Source organism: Bufo bufo, chromosome 2, assembly GCF_905171765.1.
Source record: "Bufo bufo chromosome 2, aBufBuf1.1, whole genome shotgun sequence".
In the NCBI taxonomy this organism is placed as follows: domain Eukaryota; kingdom Metazoa; phylum Chordata; class Amphibia; order Anura; family Bufonidae; genus Bufo; species Bufo bufo.
The window spans coordinates 785,665,780-785,681,910 of record NC_053390.1 but is presented as its reverse complement, the minus strand read 5'-3'; the positions used below and the strand labels follow the sequence as shown (position 1 = coordinate 785,681,910).

The following is a 16,131-nucleotide window of genomic DNA, read 5'->3' as shown; positions in this document are numbered from 1 at the left end:
GGTTTATTGCTCGGTCATGCAACTTACCACCCAAATGAATTTTACCTCCTTTTCTTCTCACTAATAGAGCTTTCATTTGGTGGTATTTCATTGCTGCTGCCATTTTTACTTTTTTTGTTATTAATTGAAATTTTCCGAAATCTTTGCAAAAAAATTACATTTTTCACTTTCAGTTGTAAAAATTAAAAAAAAAAACTACATTTCTATATAAATTTTTCTCAAAATTTATTGTTCTACATGTCTTTGATAAAAAAAAATGTTTGGGTAAAAAAAATGGTTTGGGTAAAAGTTATAGCGTTTACAAACTATGATACAAAAATGTGATTTTCCGCTTTTTGAAGCAGCTCTGACTTTCTGAGCACCTGTCATGTTTCCTGAGGTTCTACAATGCCCAGACAGAAGAAAACCCCCACAAATGACCCAATTTCAGGAAGTAGACACCCTAAGGTATTAGCTGATGGGCATAGTGAGTTCATAGAACTTTTTATTTTTTGTCACAAGTTAGCGGAAAATGATGATTTTTTATTTATTTATTTTTCCTTACAAAGTCTCATTTTCCGCTAACTTGTGACAACAAATAAAAAGTTCTATGAACTCACCATGCCCCTCACGGAATACCTTGGGGTGTCTTCTTTCCAAAATGGGGTCACATGTGGGGTATTTATACTGCCCTGGCATTTTAGGGGACCTAAAGCGTCAGAAGAAGTCTGGAATCCAAATGTCTAAAAATACCCTCCTAAAAGGTACTCCTTGGAATTTGGGCCCCTTTACGCACCTTGGCTGCAAAAAGGTGTCACACATGTGGTATCGCTGTACTCAGGAGAAGTAGGGCAATGTGTTTTGGGGTGTATTTTTACATATACCCATGCTGGGTGAGAGAAATATCTCTCTAAATGTCAACTTTTCCCATTATTTTTTTTATACAAAGTTGTCATTTTAGAGAGATATTTCTCTCACCCAGCATGGGTATATGTAAAAAGACACCCCAAAACACATTGCCCACTTCTCGTGAGCACGGCGATACCACATGAGTGACACTTTTTTGCAGCCAAGGTGCGTAAAGGGGCCCAAATTCCAAGGAGTACCTTTTAGGAGGGCATTTTTAGACATTTGGATTCCAGACTTCTTCTCACGCTTTAGGTCCCCTAAAATGCCAGGGCAGTATAAATACCCCACATGTGACCCCATTTTGGAAAGAAGACACCCCAAGGTATTCCGTGAGGGGCATGGCGAGTTCCTAGAATATTTTGTTTTTTGGCACAAGTTAGCGGAAAATGATTATTTTTTTATATTTTTATTATTTTCTTACAAAGTCTCATATTCCACTAACTTGTGACAAAAAATGTAATTTTACATGAACTCGCCATGCCCCTCACGCAATACCTTGGGGTGTCTACTTTCCAAAATGGGGTCACTTGTGGGGTATTTATACTGCCCTGGCATTTTAGGGGCCCTAAAGCGTGAGAAGTCTGGAATATAAATGTCTAAAAAATTTTACGCATTTGGATTCCGTGAGGGGTATGGTGAGTTCATGTGAGATTTTATTTTTTGTCACAAATTAGTGCAATATGAGACTTTGTAAGAAAAAATAAAAAATAAAAATCAATTTCCACTAAATTGTGCCAAAAAAATAAAAAATCTTCTATGAACTCACCATGCCCCTCAAAAGTGATCTTTATAGCGCCGCAGCGATTTTACGGTGTTTTTGCAGTGATCAGAAAAAAATAATTCTGTCACTGCGGTGGGGCGGCCTGAACGCAAATGTGCGCACAAGATCAGGCCTGATCGGGCGAACACCGCGTTTTTTTGTAGAGCCTATAGAACATGTCCTATTCTTGTCCGCAATTGCGGACAAGAAAAGGCATTTTCTATATAGTTCTGGCAATGTGTGGATTCGCAAAATGCGGAAAGCACATTGCCGGTGTCCGTGTTTTGCGGATCCGCGGTGTTCGTGTTTTGCGGATCCGTGGATCCGCAAAACACATACGGACGTCTAAATGGAGCCTTACAGGGGGGTGATCAATGACAGGGGGGTGATCAGGGAGTCTATATGGGGTGATCACCCCCCTGTAAGGCTCCATTCACACGTCCGTATGTGTTTTGCAGATCCGCGGATCCATGGATCCGCAAAACACATACGGACGTCTGAATGGAGCTTTACATGGGGGGTGATCAATGACAGGGGATGATCACCCCATATAAACTCCCTGATCACCCCCCTGTCATTGATCACCCCCCTGTAAGGCTCTATTCAGACGCCCGTATGTGTTTTGTGGATCTGCAAAACACATACGAACGTCTGAATGGAGCCTTACAGGGGGGTGATCAATGACAGGGGGGTGATCAGGGAGTCTATATGGGGTGATCACCCCCCTGTAAGGCTCCATTCAGACGTCCGTATGTGTTTTGTGGATCCGCGGATCTGCGGATCCGCAAAACACATACGGACGTCTGAATGGAGCCTTACAGGGGAGTGATCAGGGAGTCTATATGGGGTGATGATCAGGGGTTAATAAGTGACAGGGGGGGTGTAGTGTAGTGTAGTGGTGTTTGGTGCTACTTTACAGAGCTGCCTGTGTCCTCTGATGGTCGATCCAAGCAAAAGGGACCACCAGAGGACCAGGTAGCAGGTATATTAGACGCGGTTATCAAAACAGCGTCTAATATACCTTTTAGGGGTTAAAAAAATCGCATCTACAGCCTGCCAGCGAACGATCGCCGCTGGCAGGCTGTAGATCAGCTCGTTTACCTCCGGTTCCTGTGAACCCGCGCTCCTGTGTGCGCGCGTTCACAGGAAATCTCGGCGTTAGTGTGACCTGGCAGCGCCGCAGCAATCACGCCTTTCAGCGTTAGCGAGATGGGAGGTGGTTAAAGAAAATGACCCAAGGGGACCCATCACTAGTTTATGTTGCCCTTAGTTAGGACAACATAAAATTGGTGACAGATTTCCTTTAATCCTACACTTGGATTTTTGTGTCTCTCCAGTACGCCTGTTCTACAATAGATGGATTGTATACATATATGGCAAGCAATATTTAGCCTTCTAATCTAAATCAAGTCCAGCACAGCCATGTGTTGGCCTGGAATATGTTACAGACACCTCAGTTTTGCAGGTGTTCAGCATATGAGAACAGAGTCTTGTAGGTGGTGAGCAATCTTGTTCTCTTTTAACTTCTACCAAGAAGAATAATGGGTGTTTATTAAACGATTTTGTTTTCTTTTCTTTTTACAGAAGAATGTATTGTCTGTAATCTCTTTATTGTGTTTCTTTTTTTCTTTGATCGTTATTGGTTTCAACTCATAAACCTTAATATTTCTCTTTATTAGACAGAATATGAGGTGGCCTCAGATGAGAAGCGCAAAGATCATGGTCTCAAGATTTTGTATACCTACTTCAATAACGGGGTAAGTAACTTTTGAATTAGCCAACACATATACTTTTATGTAGTCTCTATCTCATTTTGATCATATTTTGAAGTACTGATATCAACCATAATATACTATTTTATAATACCAGAGGGTATTTTTTTTTAAAAGCCTTACTGTTAGCAAAAAATATAAATAAAAACTTCAATGCTCTTACAGTAGATCAATTTTCTTTAAAGCTGAGCCATTTGAGTTGTAGACTTCTCTACAGCTCATTGTCTGCTTTGCACCAGATACAGTGGAGCTGCAGCCCAGTCACGGTCACTGTACAAGCCTACTTGCTCACATTACTCTTTCCACTGTTAGTAGACAGCCGAGATCACACCCCATTCACATGGCAGAGAGTGAGACTGACTGTCTGCTTGAATCCATGTCCAGCCTTCAGTAATACCATAACTCTGTTAGCTACTCTACAGACAGCTTGCAATTTTAACTCTCTCTCTCACAGAAGGGAGAAAGTAAAGGACTACAGAAATTCAAATCTGCTCTGTCCTTACTGAAAGGAATGAACTGTGCACCCTGCAAATAAATTAAGCTAATGCACAGTGTTGAGCCACCCATTTTCCATCCAAGAATTTGTTTTCCAATGGAAACTCTAAGATGATGATTTCGCATTACTATCTCCCGAGTTCAATGAGGGCTGCCATGCCGATGTGCAGAAAAAGACAGGATGGAGAAGGGCTAGGTCTTTGTGTGCATTTGTGTTTGTCCATGAAGTCCAGCGGCCTTTTTTGTGATATTTCAAAAAGTTGTCCAAAACAGTTGTCCAAATGTAGAGGAGCTAAAAGTTTAGGGTTTCTTTAATTTTAGTGGTTTTTTTTTCACTGTTGATTACATATGGCCGTAACTTTTAAGCAGTCCTGTGAACATGACCACTGACTTCCAAGGACTGAGGGGACTTAAGCATATTTAGCTACCAATATTTTAACGGGCTTAGCGCATGAAAAGTACATTACAATAATACACCAAATTGCGTTAAATTGACCATTCTGATGCTGCTGGTGTCAAAATCATGCTGACTACATCTGTAGGTTCCTTTAACTTCCATCGATTTGATGGTGGACACTTTTGCACTGATATCTCCTTTGCAATCTAGGTCTGAAGAACACAACAAGTAAACTGGTTGTGACATATTTGGCCTAGCAGTGCTGATTTCATCTTTTGCAACATCAAAATACCAAGGCTTTTGCCTTTGACATTGACTGGGAGGTCAGTGGTTTTACTCTACCACAAGCTGGAAGTACCAGAAGGTGTTTATTGATGCCCAGCTGTCATGTCTGCTACTGTGTGGTTTGAGGAATCCCGTGAACAATCTTGAGGAGGTGACTCACAAGTCTCAAGTAGTATTTATTTGCTGTTGAGGGCACTAGTGCACTAACATATGGTAGGGTCATTAATTGGTTCTTAGATTGTGCCTCAGACTTCACAACCTGAACTGAAAAAGCCCATCAAATGTGCTCGATCCAAGAGAAAAAAATGTCAACTTCTGTTGGCGCTGCTCCTAAAACACAAAATGAGGCAAGGATATCCAGACGTATGCTAAAAGGTTAAAATATACAGTATATAGTTTTTTTTACTTCAGATTTTAGTACCCAATTTTTTTTAAAAGAAATTATACCTGTGTTTAGGAACAGGTCCAAGTAGAGGAGGAACAACTACTCCAGAGGTCTGAATAACCACTGTTGTCACCCAAAAATTTGCTAATGAACCTGAAGCTGCATCAATGAGACTCCAGCAAAACATTTTATGGAGAAACCATTCCAGTAGATTATTTGAATATAGTGCCAACATATTCCACAATGCTAAACAGAGGTTGTTGTCACCAGCATTTGCTCCTGTCCCCAACAGGGCTTACAGTCCTTATTCAATGCAGATGCTCTCCTTAGTTGGATTCAAACCCAGGCTCCAAGGTGACAGTGTTACCCAAGATGAGTCACTGTTCTGTTCAATAATTTCCAAAGATGAATTACCATTTCCCCAAAAAACTTCTTGGGAAGTCCTTTGAAAAGCTCTTGCAGGTCATGCTTCTGAGGGGGCACACAGGTATTTTTTTTGTGTCATCCATATGACAGGGACCAACAGTAGACCTAACACCCCACCAGGGTGACAGTGCTACCCAAGATGAGTCGCTGTTATGATCAATAATGTCCAAAGATGAAATACAATTCCCCCACAAAACTTGGCCATGTATTTGTAAATAAAATTCTTGGTAAGCTTAGTTCCTTTGAAAAGCTCTTGCAGGTCATGCTTCTGAGGGGGCACCTAAGTCATTCTTTTGGGGTCCATATGATGGGGGCCAACAGTAGGCCTAACACTCCACCAATGACTTTTGTCGCTCGAGTAGTAAGTTTGCTGTATGTGTAATATGAAATGACATCATCGAGGTGGCTGCGGTGACTTCGCCAGTCCCAGTTTAGGGCCCCAGAGCCCCCTTCCCTTGTGTATATTTAGTGTGTGTATATACTGTAACATATATAATTTGACCACGCGCTGATGTGTTTATGTCGGAGCGTTCTTAGACCACTCTTTGCCCTCTGCTTTGTGGAAAGTTGTGGCTCTCTTCTATAATCCACCCTCCAAGTCCTTCGAAATGCTTACCAGATGTCTTTAGCCAAGTACAACAGCAACAGGAAATTAATTTTGAGTGTGTTTTTGTTTGGCTCGGAATCAAAGCTCACAAACTATTACCCAAAAGACAAATTACTAAGAAAATGCCGATTGTGGTAGGTGTGTAGATTATATGTTTTTCCTTCTAAAATGCAAACGATTTTTTTTAAGTGTGGCATTTGGATAATATATTATCTATGGTGGTAATTGGAGATGTAATTGCGTGCGCCCAGGGTCAAAAATATAAGTATGGAAATACCATATTGTAAACTGAAGCACATTCCACTCCAGCTAATATGATGTCCTTACTCCGGCACTTGTATTCATCAAATAAATATTCTCCAAGAAGAACAATAAAACAGTGAAAGTTTTTGCCTTTTTCATCTGAATATTGACATTCAGGCGGATCTTTTCTTTGGGTGCAATCCATTGAACAGCATTTTGTCTACAATAAAAAAAAACTATAGTAGTTAAAGGGGTACTGCGAATGCCGCTGCCTTCTCAAACAGCTGATTGGCAGGGGTTCCGGGTGTCGGACCCCCACCGATCAGATACTGATGACCTACTATATCCAGAGTATAGGTCATCAGTTGCAAGGTCTCAGAAAACCCTTTAAAGTTGTATGAGATTAGACAAACGGCTGCTTTCTTCCAGCTAGGTGCAATACCAGACATAACCGATGGACCAGAGTGGTGGTACGTAGAGCAATGGACCGGGGCGCAGCCGTAGCGAAGTGCGGCTTGACTTAGAGGGAAGTTAGAAGACATGAAAGGCTAAGGTTCAGGGTCTGGTTGTATGAGGGGGGGTAAGTTGCAGGGTTTGGCGGGCTATATATAAACTAGTGGGGAGGGGTGTGTCTATTCAGTGCAGTGGGTACCTGGATAGTTGTAGCATGGCATCCCTGGAGCAGTTGTTGGCAGCAGTTAGGGCGGCAGCCGAGCAGCATGGGACCGAGTGGCTGGAGAGGTCCTCGCATATAGCGGGATGCGAGCCAGAGGTGCCGCAAGTAGAGGTTGGTAAGGTGCGCGCCAGGAAGTCCATTCCTCCTGAGAGTTTGAGTCCCGATGTGACCCCTAGAATTCGGAGGCACTTAAGGAGCCCCAGCAGGGACCCTTCACTGCGGGCGGCAGGGTCTGGCCGCTCTTCAGCATGCAGGTCAATTAGACGTTGAGCAACAAGGTGCCCACATACTGTTCTTGTCCAGGAGCCCTCACCTGTCCATGTCCGCCACCACTCACAGTGGTGAATAGAAGAGAGATCTTACTATGTGACTATGAAAAAATAGAGGAAATGTTCTTCAAGGAGTGTAAAAAAAATCTACGCACTTCGCTTACTCCAAACTAGGGCGGCAGTAAACTATTATTTTTGAAATCGAGTATTCTACCGATTATTTTTACGATTAATCGAGTAATCTAATAATAAAAAATGAATTAATAGACTGTTTTTCTTTATAAAAACTCAATAGACCCCCTGCCATCAGTCCGCAACACCCTTCGTTCCCCCTGCCCAAGTGCATCAGTTCCCCCCAGTGCCATTAGCTCCACTTTCCCCCAGTGTCATCAGCTCCACTATTCCCCAGTGCCATCAGCTCCACTATCCCCCAGTGCCATCAGCTCCACTATTCCCCAGTGCCATCCGCTCCTCTATTCCCCAGTGCCATCAGCTCCACTATTCCCCAGTGCCATTAGCTCCACTATCCCCCAGTGTCATCAGCTCCACTATCCCCCAGTGCCATCAGCTCCACTATCCCCCAGTGCCATCAGCTCCACTATCCCCCAGTGCCATCAGCTCCACTATCCCCCAGTGCCATCAGCTCCACTATCACCCAGTGCCATCAGCTCCACTATCCCCCAGTGCCATCAGCTCCACTATTCCCCAGTGCCATCAGCTCCACTATTCCCAGTGCCATCAGCCCCACTATTCCCCAGTGCCATCAGCTCCACTATTCCCCAGTGCCATCAGCTCCACTATTCCCCAGTGCCATCAGCTCCACTATTCCCAGTGCCATCAGCTCCACTATTCCCCAGTGCCATCAGCTCCACTATTCCCCAGTGCCATCAGCTCCACTATTCCCCAGTGCCATCAGCTCCACTATTCCTCAGTGCCATCAGCTCCACTATTCCCCAGTGCCATCAGCTCCACTATCCCCCAGTGCCATCAGCTCCACTATCCCTCAGTGCCATCAGCTCCACTATTCCCAGTGCCATCAGCTCCACTATTCCCCAGTGCCATCAGCTCCACTATTCCCCAGTGCCATCAGCTCCACTATTCCCCAGTGCCATCAGCTCCACTATCCCTCAGTGCCATCAGCTCCACTATTCCCCAGTGCCATCAGCTCCACTATCCCCCAGTGCCATCAGCTGCACTATTCCCCAGTGCCATCAGCTCCACTATCCCCCAGTGCCATCAGCTCCACTATCACAAACCGGTAATCACTCAGCCGGTACTTCGCGATTTGCGGCACCTCAAATGTAGATATGTAATTTTACATTTGCTCGAAGCAGCAATTAGTGGATGGCATCTGCCATTTCCCGAGTAGGATTCCCGGGTAGAGATATCATTGATAGCCTCACTCTGTCATATGATGTAGTCAGGGGTGCGCCCAGCCTTTTTGCTGCCTGAGGCGATCGCCTCACCTAGCCTCATAGGTGGTGCACCCCTGGATGTGGTGTTGGTGGCATTAGCTAAACTCATTGCAGTGCTTAAAAGGTGCAAGAACTCCTCCATGCATGTCTTTAGATGAATGGGTCTGAAGGTGAAGTTGTAGATTGTGTTATCATTTTTGCACATTTTGCACAGAAGTGAGATTTATAAAAAAACTAGCGCAAATAGAAAATGGAGTAGTCGTCAATAGCAACCATTTGTTTTCTGAAGTGTTCTAAAAATGAGAGCTGGAATGGTTGTCGGTTGTCAGCTGGTTACTACAGTTCAATCAGGGCAACAAAAACTCAACTGAGTGATGTCGAATGAAGACGTAACCTGACTAGTCTGCTATGGTCAGATGCCGGTGGTAGAAGGAACCGTGGCCGAGAAAAGTATATGGACCCTTTGCACTTCAGGGAGATCTTTGTGTCTCTCTTGCAGAGCCTTTGCCAGTGACATTGGAGATTGCAAGGATAAAACACGCAGCTGTCAGAAACATGAAAAATACAGTAGACAAACTTAAAGGGGTTTTCTCTTGAAAAATATTCTACAGTTTTCAAACCAGCACCTGCATCTGAATACTTTTGTAATTGCATGTAATAAAAAAATTTGTATAGCCAGTGAGTTATCCAATAGAATGTATCTGTATAGCGCCATCTGCTGTTTTTTGGTTTTTTTTCTTTGTCCTGCTCACTGAGAAGGCCGCACATGCTCAGTTTCATCCTTCAACTTCCTCCTGAGCTTTGATAGGGAGAGCTGCAGCAGAAGAGACACGCCTCCTGAGCTGTGATAGGGAGATCATGGACACGCCCCCTGAGCTGCAGCAGAAAAGACACTCCCCCTGAGCTGTCAGCTTGATATAAATCTAGGAGAGCAATGAATAAGGAGATCTCTGGATCCATGTGAGGTACAGGGCCGGTTCTAGCTTTATTAGGAAGAGATTGTCATGTACTATATGATTTCCATTTTTTACATTAATCATGGGATAACCCCTTTAAATATTTTAGGGACTTTGGCAAGGGACAAATTGTGATGGCTAGACGACCGGGTCAGATCATCTCCAAAATGGCAAGTTTTGTAGGGTGTGTTCCTGCTGTGTGGTAGTTTGCATCTTCCAAAAGTGGTCCAAGGAAGGGAAGCCGGTGAACCAGTGACAAGGTCATGGGCGCCCAAGGTTCATTGGCATTTGGGGAGTGCAGGCTAGCCCACCTGACCCAATCCCACAGAAGGGCTACTGTAGCATAGATTGCTGGCTACCATACGATAGAACACATGGGACATCACAGCTTGCTGGGCATAGGGCCGCGTAGCCTCAGATCTGTCAGAGTGCTCAAGTTGACCCCTGTCTACTGCTGAAAGTGCCTACAATGGGCTCGTGAGCAGCAGAACTACACCATGGAGCAATGGAAGAAGGTGACCTGACATGTACCATTTCAATTGCTTTTCCCATTGTATGTATGCTTTTTCTCGCTATGTATTTATTTTAGGTTACACTTTTTTTCTCCATGCACATCCAAAGCTGAATTTAGAACGGTGCTGGTTTTATATTAACATGGTACATGGTAGAACTTCACTGTTTTCCCAAAGAATACGACTGCGGAGTCTAGAGGAACTGAAGGCACCTTCCAAATAGATGTTTTAATTTTACTTTGGATGTGGGTGGAGAAGAAAAAAATTTGAAATATACCCTCTTCTGAAATGTATCATCCCTGTGCGTTTAATGGCAAAGCCATATGTTTTCGCACTTCATATGTCCTACATACCCAGAATCCCCCAATGAGATTTATCACAAGGATATATAATCCACCCCACAGGGGTCACTCACAATTCACGGTTCGGAGCATGCACGTCTGATATAATATCCAGATACCGACACCCAGCTCCACGGCCGGCAGTAAACGCTGCTCAGGTAACTTAATCAGAGCGAGCTCTTTCCATTTGGCACGTTGAGGTCACAGCGCCTGACGAGGAATGCTGCGTTATTTCACTTTATGGCGGCCGTCCGTCCTCAGAGGCATTTTAAATACGGTTTGTAGAATATCAGGAATTTGGATGCGGTGTCACTGAGTCAGATGCTGAAGAGTGTCACAGTTCTGCTGAACAGACCATTCATGGGGAGCCCGGACTCCACAAACAAGCCTTATCTGAGGCTGAGTGGACCTTTCCTGTGCAAAACACAGGTGTAAAGCGAGAGAAGGAGGTCATTCATTCATGGAAAGCCCGTGTCTGTCTAGTGAGAAAAGCACAGTAAAGTTCCACGCTCTACGGTCTGACAAGGTGCCGGATAATGAGATTTTCCAGACTATTAGAAGGTTAATAGCCTGGATTTATATTAAACGCCCCAAGCCCTTGCAAAAATGTTCATTCTAATCCCCGTCGCTGAGCTGAAGCTACTGCGTTCTTGCTAATCAGTTTTTTTTTTGGTTATGAGATTAGAAATTAAGGACCGTTTAGATCCCTGTTGGGTTTTGGATTACAGTACTGCAGCCCTTTAGAACACACAGCCAATGGCGGTAAATTTCCACCTTAAAGGGGTTGTCCCTCAAAAAATATTGTACAGTTTTCAAACCAGCACCTGGATCTGAATACTTTTGTTATTGCTTGTAATTAGAAATTTTGCATAGCCACTGAGTTATTCAATAAAATGTCTCTGTATAGCGCCACCTGCTGTTTGTTATTTTCTTATTTCTTTGTCCTGCTCACTGAGAAGGCCGCACATGCTCAGTTTCATCCTTCCACTGCCTCCTGAGCTGTGATAGGGAGAGCTGAGACACGCCTCCTGAGCTGTGATAGGGAGAGCTGAGACACGCCTCCTGAGCTGTGATAGGGAGAGCATGGACACGCCTCCTGAGCTGTGATAGGGAGAACTGAGACACGCCTCCTGAGCTGTGATAGGGAGAGCATGGACACGCCTCCTGAGCTGTGATAGGGAGAGCATGGACACGCCCACTGAGCTGTGATAGGGAGAGCATGGACATGCCTCCTGAACTGTGATAGGCAGAGCATTTTTTCATTAATCAGTGGATAACCCCTTTAAGAATATATTGCTTAAAGGGTTCTTTAAAATGTATAACCTATCCTTAGAACAAGTAACCAATATCTACTCTGCACCCTTGGGGATCAGATGTTTGAGGGGGCTGCAGTGATCTGGTGAGTGCCACCAGGGGTGCACCTAGCCTTTCTGCTGCCTGAGGCTAAAACTAAAATGGCGCCCCCCCATGCCAATTTCTTAACCCCTTTGCCACAATGAAAGCGCTCATTGCCCATGGCCCTTCTGCTGCCCCCCTCTTACCCCTACCTGGTGCTGCCTGAGGCCTCACCTGGCTCCATTGATGGTGCACCCCTGAGTGCCACGTCTCCTTGTATTGTTTATACTGCACAGCTCCATATTTCTAGTAGTGGGCATTTACTATAGTCTTTTATATATACGACTCAGTCACGATATACTGTCATAGTAAAGTTTGTATCACTTATGTTGTACTGAACCTGACTTATATTATGTATCGTACTCCAGAGCTGCATTCCTAATTCTGCTGATTTCTTAATTTTTCATCTTTTCAGTGTCTGTTCAGATGCGGCTCTGCAAAATGTTACCTTTAAACCAGACATTGTACAGAAATCACTCGCTATGTTTTAGCTGCTCGGCTTAGCTGTTATGCTTCCTCCACACAACCGTATCTGTTTTGCTGTCTGCAAATTGCGTATCTGCAAAATATGGATGCTGTCTGTGTGCATCCCGTAATTTTCACGGAACCCACTGTAAAAAAGCCTATTCTTTTATGCAAAACTGACAAGAATAAGACAGGTTCTTTCATTTGCAAACCTATACAAATAAATGGGTTTGTGTGCGATCTGCCAAATATGGTCGTGTGCATGAGGCCTTAGGGGTATATCTGACAACAGGATTTTTACCTTTTTTTAAATAATAATAATAAGAAGAAGAATTAGCAGCTGAACTTTGAATACAGCTGTGAAGGGCCTTTTTTACACACTGGTGGTGTCATGGCGGTCGTGCACACCAACCAGGCTCTAGACGAGAGACAGGGGAAGGGTCACCTCCTAGTAAATCCCTGACCTCTTTCCCTGCACTGCTCAGCCCACAGGCAGACCTTGAAGGTAGGTGTGCTGTGTCCTCCAGCCTGGACTGACAAAACCCTGATCTCCCTGAGATGGTGAAGTGGGGAGATAGGAGCAGCCTGCTCGCACAGAACCTGGATGGGATAGATGACACAAACAACCAAACTAGAAATGACACTTCTCTTCTGAGAGCAGGAACTGACAGCCAACCTTTCCTCCAAACTTCCCAGACCCAAATGATCAGTATAATCCGCTCAGAGCACTTAGCTGGAGGCCATTTAAACTAATGACTCCACCCAGTGCACCTGATGGGAGGCGGATCCAGCACTGCACCAAAACAAATACTAAACTCGTGCTGCTATCCTGGCCGACCTCCGCACGTCGTCAGAGTGGGGCATGACAGGTGGGCCCAGTGCAAAGGTTTTATGAGAGCGCTTCCCCCTCCACCCCATGAACATTGTTCAGTATATTCTGATATCTTCAGTCGCTTACACATTATAAAAGCAATCCTGTATAGTTAGAGACCATTTCTGAACACATTAATGGGAAAACTTTTTTTTTTGCCATTTCTTCTCTATCCGGCCCAGACCGCCATGACAGCTTCTTGAGGCCATAACTCATCTTTGTAGAATTTGCTGCCAGACTTTGCCGGCTCCTTGCTTTTTCAGCACCCCCTACAAATTCTACATCCTACTGCTTACTCTCAATGCTGTACTTGCTGCTGTCCCAATGCTGCACCTGTAAAGTGCCCCCAGGTACTGTACAGAGATTTATAATAGTGCCGCACAGAAAGCAACCCATAATAATAGTGTCCCCTTACATTAACTATATTTGGCATATTGTCTGCAGACCCCGAAGTAAATAGACCCCTGTACAGACCCCCAGGTCAGATCTGTAAAATAAAAGCAGATGCTAGAATAAATACATACCTCAGACCAGATGAACAGACGGAAAAGATGGATGAATTATTTCTATTCAGTATTTTTGCTTATTGGCACACATCTTGAAATGTTTTATTTTTTTATTGTTTTTGAAAATCTTGTGAGACTTATTAAGTCAGAATATATTTAAAGGGTTATCAAGCCGGGGGCACACAATATTGATATATTATTCTTTAGAATTTCTGATGGATGAGATTTCCACACCTGTTTGCAGAGTTCCACTTTCTCTAGTAGAAGCAGTCGAGATGCTACGGGCACTTTCACACTAGCGTTAAAGTTTTCCGGTATTGAGTTCCGTCCTACCGGAAAAAAAAGCTTTCAGTTTTATCCCAGTGCATTCTGAATGGAGAGCCATCTGTTCAGGATGCATCAGGATGTCTTCAGTTCAGTCCCTTTTACGGTGTTTGGCCGGAGAAAATACCGCAGCATGCTGCAGTATTTTCTCCGGCCAAAATTCCGGAACACTTGCCGGATTGCCAGATCCGGCATTAATTTCCATTGAAAGTATTAGTGCCGGATCTGGTAGCAAGTGTTCCAGAAAAACGGATCCTGTTTCTCGGTCTGCGCATACGCAGACCTTTAAATCTGTGAAAAAGATAAATACCGGATCAGTTTTTCCGGATGACACTGGAGAGACGGATTCGGTATTGCAATGTCAGACGGATCCGCAAACAAATAATTTCCGTTTGCATACAGATTTCCGGATCCAGCAGGCAGTTCCGGCAACGGAACTGCCTGCCGGATTCTTCTAACGCTAGTGTGAAAGTACCCTTAGGCCCCTTTCACACGGGCGAGTATTCCGCGCGGATGCGATGCGTGAGGTGAACGCATTGCAACCGCACTGAATACCGACCCATTCATTTCTATGGGGCTGTTCACATGAGTGGTGATTTTCACGTATCACTTGTGCGTTGCATGAAAATCGCAGCATGCTCTATATTCTGCGTTTTTCACGCAACGCAGGCCCCATAGAAGTGAATGGGGCTGCGTGAAAATCGCAAGCATCCGCAAGCAAGTGCGGATGCGGTGTGATTTTCACGCACGGTTGCTAGGAGACAATCGGGATGGAGACCCGATCATTATTATTAAAAAATAATAGCATTCTGAATACAGAATGCATAGTAAAACAGCGCTGGAGGGGTTAATAAAAAATAAAATAATAATTTAACTCACCTTAGTCCACTTGATCGCGCAGCCGGCATCTCCTTCTGTCTCCTTTGTTGAACAGGACCTGTGGTGAGCATTAATTACAGGAACAGGACCTTTGATGACGTCACTCCGGTCATCACATGGTATGTCACATGATCTTTTACCATGGTGATGGATCATGTGATGACCGGAGTGACGTCATCAAAGGTCCTGTTCCTGTAATTAATGCTCACCACAGGTCCTGTTCAACAAAGGAGACAGAAGGAGATGCCGGGCTACGCGATCAAGTGGACTAAGGTGAGTTAAATTATTATTTATTTATTTTTAACCCCTCCAGCGCTGTTTTACTATGCATTCTGAAGTTCGGGTTTGGGTACCAAACATGCGCGATTTTTCTCACGCGATTGCAAAACGCATTACAATGTTTTGCACTCGCGCGGAAAAATCGCGGGTGTTCCCGCAACGCACCCGCACATTTTCCCGCAACGCCCGTGTGAACCCAGCCTTAGTGGTAGAAAAGCTAAACTAGGGGAAGTCCGGCTTAAGAGACGTGCTCGACAGGAGGAATGGAATAAAACTCGGCACAAGTTTGTGGTTTCTGGCCCCAGATTTGTATTCACCACATACGCTTTCATGGCTCTCAGCGAACGGATGCTGCAGGGTGGCGCCTACATTTATATGTTTTGTATTTTTTCTCCATTTTAAAGGGAGTCCGTCACCAGGAGATTTTGCTGTGAAACTAGGCACAATGTCTTGTAGGACTATCTAAGATTAATGTAATAATATCTTTCACTAAGCGATCCGTTGCTTCATTCTGGAGAAAAAAAACTTTTAACCAATATGCAAATGAGCAGTTAAGTGCACCGGAGGCGTGGCCAATTGCTCCTCCTGCTTCCTCTGCCAGTCCCTCCCTCTCCTTGATTGACAGGGCCGGGTTCCTGCATAGTGATCTTGCCTGAACCCATCAATCAAGAAGGAAAACTGAGAACCGGCAGAGGAAGCAGGAGGAATAAGGGTGCACACATAGTTTGGGCCCGCCCTCAGTGCACCTAACTGTTCATTTGTATATGGGTTAAAAGTACTTTTTCTCCAGAATGAAGCGACAGATTGCTAAGTGAAAGATATCATTACATTCAGCTGAGCTAGCCCTGCAAGGCATTGTGTCTCCACTTCTGGCTTTGGTTTAAAAAAAACTGCACCAAAAGCTGCATGGTGTGAATCAGGCCTAAAAGAGAGCAGTCATGTTTATGTATCTCACATATATTGTAATGGGGAGTGACGACAAATG

At 44.3% G+C, this 16,131-nt stretch overlaps 1 protein-coding gene across 2 annotated transcripts in view; it reads left to right on the top strand.

The window, feature by feature from the left end:
• The window catches only part of GRK4 (G protein-coupled receptor kinase 4), a 191,639-nt gene that overhangs the window by 127,185 nt on the left and 48,323 nt on the right, over positions 1-16,131 (top strand). For both annotated transcript variants that reach the window (XM_040419179.1, XM_040419178.1), the window contains exon 4: positions 3,328-3,405. In XM_040419179.1, the coding sequence (XP_040275113.1) occupies positions 3,328-3,405 (78 nt within the window). The remainder of the gene's footprint in view (positions 1-3,327; positions 3,406-16,131) is intronic.